Source organism: Calidris pugnax, unplaced genomic scaffold (assembly GCF_001431845.1).
Source record: "Calidris pugnax isolate Ruff unplaced genomic scaffold, ASM143184v1 scaffold273, whole genome shotgun sequence".
Lineage (NCBI taxonomy): Eukaryota > Metazoa > Chordata > Aves > Charadriiformes > Scolopacidae > Calidris > Calidris pugnax.
Window position 1 is genome coordinate 9195056 of NW_015094508.1, and position 10807 is coordinate 9205862.

Genomic DNA, 10807 nt, shown 5'->3' on the forward strand with positions numbered 1-10807 from the left:
ATATATTACGGTGCAAGTTTTTCTTGCAGGTATGCATCAGTCTTCATGAGACAGGTCAAACTGAAGGCTCTGTCTGTGCAATCACACTGGAGGTGTGATTGTAAATTGTGGGCATAGTCTAGATTACTTTATTTAGTATACCACATATACTATAATATATATGTGAACACTAGTTTGGCAGAGGCGAATACTTACACAGAGGTGTACCTGTCTAAAGTATTGTATTAGGATTATGAAGCTATTGATTCCTGAGCTAGGTGGAATAGTTATACATGGTGTACTCCTAATTCTTTAGTTTAGTTTAGATGTAGAAATGTTTAGACTTGCTCGGAACTTGAGTTTCTTCTCAGGAAAGTAATGAAGGCAATAGGTGCAGACAGTGGTATCTGGGCTGGGGAATTTATCAAGTAATGGCAAAAGACTGTAAGACATGGAGAAAAAACCTTATTTTCTTCTCATTACTACAACATGCTTCTTAGAATATCAGCGCTCTCAGAAAAGTAATTCTTTGAGAATTTTCTCTCATAATGGTGAGCTATTTGATAAAAGTTCTAGAAACTTTCTGAAGAAATTATCTCCACTTTAAATTAACATTAGTCGGAGATTTCTCTTTTGAACTGTTTGACTTTTTTCCATAACCCAGAGAATATTACTAGTGGTTTAGATGATTAAATTAAAAATAATATTTACTAATGTTTAGACTTAAGATTTCATTAGGGCCTGAACTTCAGATGTTCTAATTATTCGCTGTTTCTAAGCTCTACAGTGGTTGTTTTAAGCATGAAACTACTGTAAGCAAGAGAGGAAGATGGGAGACCTAAGAGAATTTAAGGTGCATTTTCTCCTATTTCCACTTGAGAGGTGTATAGTTGTAAACCTTTGAGTACTATTTTTATTTTATTATTGGTATTTGGACACTCACTCATTCCAAAAAGTAGATAACTTGTAGGAAAGCAAGTGTATTGTGGGAAAGAAATTTGTGTAATGCAGAACACTTTTGTCCCTGTACAGGTACAAGTACATATTTTAGACAGCAGTGTGTTAGTCTCATCATAAAATAGCTTTCTGTTTGCTTTTAAGTCCCAAATTATTTAAAACCTAGAAACTTTGATTGTTTTTTTCATTTTCTCAATAATGATAGTAAAGTATAAATAATATTTAAAAGCAACTAGCTTATGGAAAGGAATCAAAACAGCTATCAAATTAACATTATAGATATTCTCTTGTATGATGAGCGTTTTTTTGCCTTGATCATAGGTTTCAGAAGAAGCTCTGCATCCCCGCACTGAGGACGAAGAGTCTTTCCAGGGAATGGAACCATATCTTGTACGGAGATTATCATCCCGTAACATCCAGCTTCCCCCCCTGGCTTTCAGGCAGTTAGAACAGGCAGACTGGGATAAAAAGAATGATACTGAGACTATACCAAGGCCCACGACTCTTCCACTGAGGATTCCTCCTCTGATTGCCATTACATCTGCTGAGTCCAGCAGGTAAGGCCCGGCAGTTTCTTCTTCATCTGACATGTCTGGTGCCAGGTGCAGGACAGTAGGTGCTGCTTCTAGGACAGAAGTTTATTTATTTTCTAAATCCACTAAATAAATGAAAATTAAGAACAAAATATTAATATGTAAATTTGTGGCTGACACTTGTTAATAGTGCTTGTCAACCTTTTGGTCATGTCCAAATGCAAACACTAGAAAATATTTTCTCTGAACATTATTAATACTTTATATTCAGTATATAAATAGATATATATTTAAAGTATTCTGGAGGCTTGAAAAAAATTTTTTTTTCATATTATAATACAGATAGGAGCCTTCTTATACACAGAAATTTTTTTACATTATACATTTTCAAAACAGGTAATCATGAGACCATTGTGCCTGATTCTGTATATCTGCATTATTTGTAACATTGAACATACTTGGTCGTAGTTATTTGCATTATAGTTTCTTCATATTGCATCTGTGACTTCTTACATAATTTTCTAGATGTAACACATTTTCTAGAGTAACATTTCCTGTTTTTAAATGTTTCTGATACCATCTTATTTTTGAATTTTCCAAAATATGAATTGTTTACTATGAAGTTATTGCTTACAATGGTGAGGGCAGTCAGACATTTGGTAGCCTGAGAATACATAAGGAAAAGGAAAGATGGACACATTGACAGCTGAAACGCAGGACTGATGAATTGTAGACTTATCTTCAGACACAATAATGTATTCTGAATAATGTATCTGTGAAAAGAATGTAGGACTTAATGTACATGACAAAAAACATAAGTTCTCCTTAGCGTACTATGGCAAAGAATATCTCATACTAACTTTAATTTTAATATCACCTCCCAGATCTCATTTCCCTGTGAATAACTTTATTTTTGGAATAGGTAAAACCAATGCTTGAAACACGCTCATAGAAACACTGACTACATCCATGAAAGCATTTAAACATTATAGATTGTTTACAAATGTAAATATTGTTTGGAGTGATAATTATAATGTCATTTAGTAAAGGTTTGAAGATATATTGCTATCTTGATTTTTTGGTTTTGTACCCATGGAGGGAGGAAAGAAGTATAGGTGAAACAACTACGGTTCACATTCCCAGTCTTTCTAAGTTTCAGACTATTTGGCATTGAAACTTCTGTAGTAGTTGGGATGTCCTGTGTAAACTGTGTAACGCATGGGAGCTACTCCCTTCTGTCTTGTTAGCTTTAGTGACGCTGACTGAAAAAATATGTATCCTCCTGTTGTGGTAGAAGGTCACAAAGCAGAATGAAAAACATTACTTCTGTCCCATGAAAACATCTAAGTGATTATAGATTTCTGGAGACTGCATTATTTTCTAGGCTGGAATCAAATATACAAGAGCAGGACAGTTGGAAGGACAATCAAATAAATAACAAACCTAAAACTTACTGGCTATTATGGATAGGTGTCTGCTGTACTTGGAGAATGCTTGCTTCTGTGAGAGACTTCTTTGCAGCTAAGAATCTCTCCTGGGGATTAAGAGATAACTTTGTGTCCTGCCGATGCCATTCATTCCTACGGTTGTTAGAATGAATTTTGAAACCGAACGAAACAAGATTTATCTACAAGTAAGTTTGTCTCTCAGAGTTACTGGGAAACAGCAGATCTACAGATTGTTGAATGGAGCTGCCAGGCTGTTTAAACAAACAAATAAACTAAAACTGAACACAACGGTAGAAGCAATTATAATTTTGATGTTTCTTTGTAATATAAAATCTTTAGCTTTCTTAGCTAAAGAGCAATTATGCTGCTCCAGGAAGAATATTGTTCCGGAAATTAGATTCTCTAGATGTTTAGTGTCATTTTTCGATTGTTAGCTATTGCAAGCAGCTATGCATTTCCCATTTACATGCTTGTAATGCCAGCAAACAGCTGGAGAAAGCTATCATTTTATCTGGCTTCTTGTCTGCATGAAAGTACACAAATTTAGGAGACCAGTTATGTCTGTGGAAATGCAGTTTACTTCCATTGTGTTCCAATGTATGGAAATGTGCAGTTGAGAAAAGGAACCCAAAGTGTGAGTGGGAGAGGATTCTCTGTCTTCAGTGGGTAAGTGAAGGTAAAAGAGCATTTTGGTCACAGAAATTCATTCTGTGGTGAAATATTTTCACCACTGAAATAATCTTAAATTGCAAATATATGGTTTTGGAGGAGTATGCTAACAGATCCCAAAGATAGCATTATAAACTGTCTGGAATGTGCAAAACTAGGAAGTGACAGTTTTCAAAATGAAATATGTATTCTATTCTTAAACACCACGTATGAAGGTGCACACTCCACCCTTTTTCACTACCTTTTTCTCTCTTTTTTTATCACTATGAAGTCTTAAGGTTTTTTCTGGGTTTTTCTTAGCTTTGCAGAAGAACGAGCTACACTAAGTCAAACAAAGCTTCTATTTTTTAAAAAACCCAGCAGGCTACATGAAAAATTAGAAAGTAAATATTCAGTAATGTTTTTCTAAATCTTTCACACTTCATAAACTCTTATTCTGACTCTAAGGAGACATCACAGTGTCTTGTCATTCCTTGCAGCCTTCAAATTTCTTTGCATGCATACAAGAAATCTGATTCTCTTTTTTTTTCACCTAGGTTAAACTGAGACGATAATAAAGATCATCATTAAGATGAAGGATTTATGTCTTATATTGAAGTTTCACATGCAAAATTACTACCATGAGCTATAAAAACAAGTGCTTGTAAATTGATAGACTGAGCCTGCAGCTGCTAGGAACAGTTATGTTTATGAAATTTAACAATTGCCAGACCTTCTATGGGGCAGATTAGACGACTAGAAACAGGCAGGCAATTGCTTTAAATTCTTCCTTTTTTTTTTTTTTTTTTTTTTTTTAATAAACAATATATTTGGCCTGTATATATAGCACATTAAATGTGATAGTTTAATATAGGCCAGGGTAGCTAGGATAGTTGGAGTGTGCATATGGCCACATGCTTTAAGTTTTGCCAGTTTTTCCTTAAATAACTATAACTAAGTTTACCAACAGTTTTGATATAGGTAACAGTTATGATGCCATTTAAGATGAGATGCACAGATAGGAAGGGATCAACAGCAGACTACTTTTGCTTTTGCCAATTCAGCCAGTATTAAAAGGGTAGGGGGACCGTTATACATGGGAACTTGTTTGTTAGAGGAGATTTAAGGAGTTTGATTTTATCTCCTTTATAACAACTATTTCAAAGAATGTTTACTTTCCTTTATATTTGTTTTGCCCAATAGCCACAGCTCCTACCCTGATTCAATACTCAAGCAAATATTTATGTTATGATAGTAAGTGTGATACCGTAAATTTGATTTCTTCCTTCAAACACTTGGATGTGACTTAGGATGGTTGGTCAAATCCGTATGGAATGATGGTATTTGTATGTCCAAAACTTCATGAAATATGATCGCAGTCTCTTCGATCACATTTGTTATGGAAACTATTTCTTTGCATTGTTTAACTCAGAAGAAGAGAGAAAACAGGAGAAGATAGGATGGGATATAGTATTCTTGAGCTGGTAGGAATAGCATTTTTTGGAGATTATGACATGCAGTGGAACATATACACTCCCCTACTCCCCACTCTCGGTGGTACAGATCCAAGGTGTCGGAGGCTGATGTAGTCTTTTATTTTCCCTTTAAATGATAGCTTTTTCAGTGAAAAAGGAGCAAACTACCCCAGTTGCTGCTGTGACTTTCTTGTCCTCTTAATACATGTCACTGATGTAATATGATGGGAAATGTTCATTGGATGCAAACTCTAGAAAAGTACAAGTATATAATGTACTTGAAGACTTCATTGAAAGGGCTATTTGAAAATGAAAAGTTATTTTTGAGTTAGGATGTGGTTAGAAATGCTTTCAGTGCAAAAATATGTAAAATAACTTTTTGTGTTTTATTTAGTTGTCAGTAATTCAGTATATCTAGTGTCTCATTATTATTTACCCTATTCTTTGCTCAAACACCATTTGGGAGAGATTTTTGTAATTATACAATGTAAGATCTATTTTAAATTGCTTTTTTTATTGCTTATGTACAACTGAAAGTGTATATACTAGTGTGTTTATGAAACTCTAGGGAGATACAGGAATGACTTATGTGGTAGCTAATTTCTGAAGTATCTTTTTTTTTGCAATGTTCCTTCTGTCCTAATTCATCCCTTTTTCCTTAAGTTACATTCTGTGAATTAGATAGGCATTGTACTGCTTTAAAACTTCTGTTTTATTAACCATTAAAGAAGCAATCAAAACTCTCTATATTTCAGACCAGATGAAAACTTGGTTTGAAATTATCCCCAATTTTTCTTTCTGCCCTTTAAAGATGCACTTAAACTTCCTAATATCTGTTTTTGAAAGGAAATATTAGAAAATTGTGAATATCATCGTCAATGTAAGTTTGATACTATGGCAATACAGATTGAGAGTCCTAATTTCAAACTAAATGTGTCTTAATGTCTACCACTTGCTCTGTCATTGTCTTCCCCCTGCCAGAACAATACCTCAAAGATATACCTAACTTCTAACACTTCTGAGTGTTAGAGAGAGATGATGAAAGCAAGGAGATTGGGCCTTCACAGAGTAACACATAATAAAAATAAAAGCTTGGGGAAATGTGCTCTTCAGATTTATTTATTTGCAACTGAGTATGGTAGTGTATGTAGTGAAAATAAGTGAGAACTATTAGTTACATAGTGTTGAAAGAGGAAAAATAAAAGGAAAATTTGCTATTTAATTTATTTTTTAACTCAGAATTATGATCCTGGGCCTGCCAAGCTATAACTCTTCTGAGTTACAGCTAGTCTCCCCTAGTCTCATGGGCCTAGGCTGTTTTCAACACCAGCTGTGTTCCCTGACTCACCTGCCAGTTAAGAATAATGAAAAACAGCATAACAATTCTCAGCCATTTTATTGTACATTTCTTTATTTTAAAAACATTTTAAACACGAGCAAATCCTCATGTTACCTTTGGGAGATCAGTTAGTGAGCAAGTGGTGTTATTTTCACTTTATGCATAGGAAAACTTGCACACAAAGGGGTAGTGCAACTGGCCAAGACTACAGAACAAACCAGTAATAAAACTATGCACAGAATTCAAGAGTTTTTGGCTCCTGGTTTTGTGTCTAATCTACTTCCTGTTAGAAAGTTGAGGGTGGAGCACGGGAAAAAAAAAGATGCTTCAAGTTTTTCTCAACCTTCAAAAATAAACTTAGGGTGTCAAGGAGAATTTTACTGACCAGGTCTGAGAAGATTTTTAATTGTTATTAGGAGTTAAACACGTAACTGTTGTTATGCATCTGCACTCACACTGAACCTTTATTTCTATCATACTGACTCAGTCTCACAGAACTCTGACTGACTACCATATCTTTTACAAAGAAAAGCATCCTTGATTAGTGTGGAAACCAAAATTGAGTCACCATCTAAGCTCAGGTCTATCAAGAGGGAAAAATCAGTAGGAATTTGTGAGGTTAAGAGGATATTAGAGGCCTTAATGTTTTCTGGCATACAGGCTTTGACTTTGAAGAGAGTCTGCTGTTCTGGTGACCAGTGTCAACAATTTGTATGTTGCTATGTGTATTCTGGAATCATTTTAGAGACAACTTAATAGTTCTGTTGGTCAAGATTTGCATTGACTAGGTGCTGAAAAGGATAACACAGCTGTGAAGGCGGCAGGTCCCATACCAGAATGCTTGCATACTGGTAATTCTTAATACCTGTGGAAGACTTCAAATCTCATATATATCTCCACGGCCTCATTTCCCAAAGAATAATATTATTTTAAATTATTCACAGAATCACAGAATCACAGAATTATCTAGGCTGGAAGAGACCCTCGGGATCATCAAGTCCAGCCATCCACCCTACTCTAATGTACTCCCCTACACCATATCCCCCAACACCACATCTAAACGGTTCTTAAACACAGCCAGGGATGGTGACTCAACCACCTCCCTGGGCAGCCTATTCCAATGCCCTACCACTCTCTGTGAAGAATTTTTTCCTAATGTCCAGTCTAAACCTACCCTGGTGCAACTTGAACCCATTACCCCTTGTCCTATCATCTGTAACTTGGGAGAAGAGACCGACCCCCACCTCTCTACACCCTCCATTCAGGTAGTCGTAGAGAGCGATAAGGTCTCCCCTCAGTCTCCTCTTCCTCAGACTGAACAACCCCAGCTCCCTCAGCCTCTCCTCATAAGACTTACTCTCCAGACCCCTCACAAGCTTCGTTGCCCTTCTCTGGACCCGTTCCAGCACCTCAATGTCTTTTTTGTGGTCAGGGGCCCAAAACTGGACACAGCACTCGAGGTGGGGTCTCACCAGTGCCGAGTACAGGGGGATGATCACCTCTTGGGTCCTACTCACCACACTGTTCTTGATACAGGCCAGGATTCCTAACTTTAAAGGGATGATTTAGGTCTGATGCACAGGTAGACTATGGAGGACAGCAGGCATTGTCCAGTCCAGCATTAATCACTCTGAAATCCTTTTTAAAAATCAGAATTTTGATCAAATGCTACTATTGTATGCAGTAGTGGTAAAATTTGTAATTTTTCAATAATAAAAATGACCTCTTTGCTCTTTGAAATCATTATTTATATAGCATTGACTGGAAACAAACATTACTGTAAACTGTAGATGAAGAGAATATGTGTGCATGTATTTTCTAGTTTTAGAAAAAATGTACAACTACTATTTAAAATAGGCAATTGGAAGTAAATATTGAACAGACTCAGAAGCTTGCAGTTAAGCCAAGGGGGTCTCTTGCTCTGCCTACTTTCCTTACCTTTAAAGTGGATGAACTAGTTTTGTGCTTCCAGGAGAGTGTTCTTGAAAAACTCCCAGCACTTGCTAGCCCCTTTATCCTCTATAGAAACTTTCCATGGAATCCATCCCATCTGAGTTGGCACATCTAACACTTGTATAAGGAAGCAGTCCTCTAGGTAACCAGGAACTCGATGGATAATGTGAGCTGCTATACTGTTTTTCCAACAAATGTCTGGGTAGTTGAAGGCACCCATAAGAACTATGTTCTGTTGACCCAAAGCTTACTTAAGTGACCCAAATATTGCCTTGTTGGCCTTTGCTTCTTGGTTTGGAGGTCTGTAGCAGATGCCTACTGTAAGAAACCCCTTGGAAAGGACCCTTCTGACCTTGATCCAGACACATTCAATAAGGCTCCACAATCACCGTAGTTGACTTCTATACATTCAAGGTTGTTTCCTGCAACTCAGCTACCTGACACAACAGATCATCAACTTGTGCACATCTTTTGCAGGTACTTTCCGTTTCTCCAGGAGACAGGTCAGGGCACTCGTTGCAAACTACCATCTGTACTGAAATCTCCTTTTTTTTACCAGTTCTGTCTGGGTGGAAACATCAGACATCTCAGGGGTTTTCCTGTGGAAATGCTGGTTTTAACTCTGAGGGGAGTGCCCACCATTAACCATTATGGCAGAGACCATTTCAGCTGATAGGGTGACTACGCCCTTCCGGCACGCCCTTCCATGTGAACTGCTGCATGAACTGTTCCATGCCCTGGCCAACATGCCACTCTGTTGGTGTTGCTCCTGGTCACCACTCTGGAGACTGCTTTTTGTAGGTGTGAGGATGGTTGCAGTTGCTTTGGCAATGCCCAAGCTTTGTCAGCATCTTCCCCTAGATCTGCTGTCTCCCAGCAGGTCACTCCACTGCTCCAGCATTTCCCTGCTTCAGGAAACTACCCTGCATGCCAAGATCTGCTGCTCTGTTGCAGGCTGGGCCAACTGCGGAGAAGCTCCCCTTGTCAACCGACTGGTATGGCCCTCTTTGACTTCAGGGTTATACAATTAGCAGATAAAGTTTGAGATAAGCTTTTCAAATTCAGGTAACAGCAGACTGTAGTCTGAATTGAGGTTATTTTTTGCTTTTGTTGAACTTTCTATGATTCCTGTCATGCCATTCCTTCAGCTTGCCAAGGCCCTGTGGATGGCAGCTTTCCCATGTGTCAGGTGCTCCGACCATTCTGGTGTCATCTGCAAACCTGCTGAGGGTGCAGTACATCTTATTGTCCAGATAGTTTTGAAGGTGTTAATCAGCCTTGGCTCCAGTATTAACTCCTGGGTAACTCTGTTCTTACCTAGATGCTACTTAGATTTGGAACCACTTGCCTACTACATTTTGAGCCTGATGGTCCAACCAGTTTATTGTCTGACTTGTAGTCCACTCATCTAGTCCATATCTTTCCTGCCTAGCTACAAGGTTTCAGTGAAATTCTGTCAAAAACCTTGCTGCTCTGCTCTTGTCTTTCAGAGAGCCAGAAATTTCTTCATGAAAGGGAATCAAATTCATCACATACAATTTGCCCTTGCTAAATTTACACTGGGTGTTCCTGATCTCCTTCGTATGCTTAGAAATTACTTCCAAGAGATCTTGTTCAATACCTTTCCCAAGATCTAAGATAAGGCTGGAGCAGCCTGTAGTTCCCCAGGTCCTCTTCCTTTCCCTTTTAAAGTTGTTCTTACCATCAGACCTTTTCAGGTCACTGGGGACCCCTGCTGATCACCACAACTTTTGTGATAAAGTTGATAAGTATAACATGGCTTCACAATGGCATTGACCAACTTAGTCAGCACAATTGGATGCATCCCACATGATCCAGGAACAAGAACATGACCAATTTACTTAAGCAGAACCTAAATTGATCTTCTCCTACGGTGGGTGGTACCTACTACTCCACCAAACTTTCCTTCTGGACAAGGCCTGAGAGCAGACCTTGCCAGTAAAACAAGGCATAAAAGGGTTTGAGTTGAGTGCTTCATCCTTTCCCATGTCCTTCATCACTTGATTGCCCTCTCCATTCAGTGGCATGTCAACATTTTCCTTTTTCTTCTTTTTGCCTTTGATGTATCTTTTTGTTGCCCCTCATCTCCATTGCCAGATTCATCTCCAGCTGCACTCTGACTTTACTGATACCATTCCTGAAAAGCCAGGGGATATTCCATGTTCCTCCTTGGAAATGTGTTTCTTCTTCCACCTTCTGTAATTCTGCTTTTTGCATTTCATCTCCATCAGTTCCCGGTTCAGCCAGTCTGGTGTCCTACTACACTTTCTAAGCCCATAATCACAGTTTGTCCAGACTACTATAGGCAAGTGAGTCACTGGGTGATTATGTTGGATTTTTATAATAAAACATTATTTTAATTTTCAATTATTATTACATTCCTGTAGGCATTCCTTAAAATAGAGGGAATTCTCAATGTGACTACACGATGTTCTCTGTTTTTGTATTCACGTA

The 10807-nt window shown here is 37.8% G+C and overlaps 1 protein-coding gene across 1 annotated transcript in view; it reads left to right on the plus strand.

Moving 5' to 3' along the window:
* Positions 1-10807, plus strand: part of PDE4D (phosphodiesterase 4D) — a 623750-nt gene that overhangs the window by 171425 nt on the left and 441518 nt on the right. Inside the window, exon 5 of the mRNA XM_014964972.1 lies at positions 1258-1493. Within this exon, the coding sequence (XP_014820458.1) occupies positions 1258-1493 (236 nt within the window). The remainder of the gene's footprint in view (positions 1-1257; positions 1494-10807) is intronic.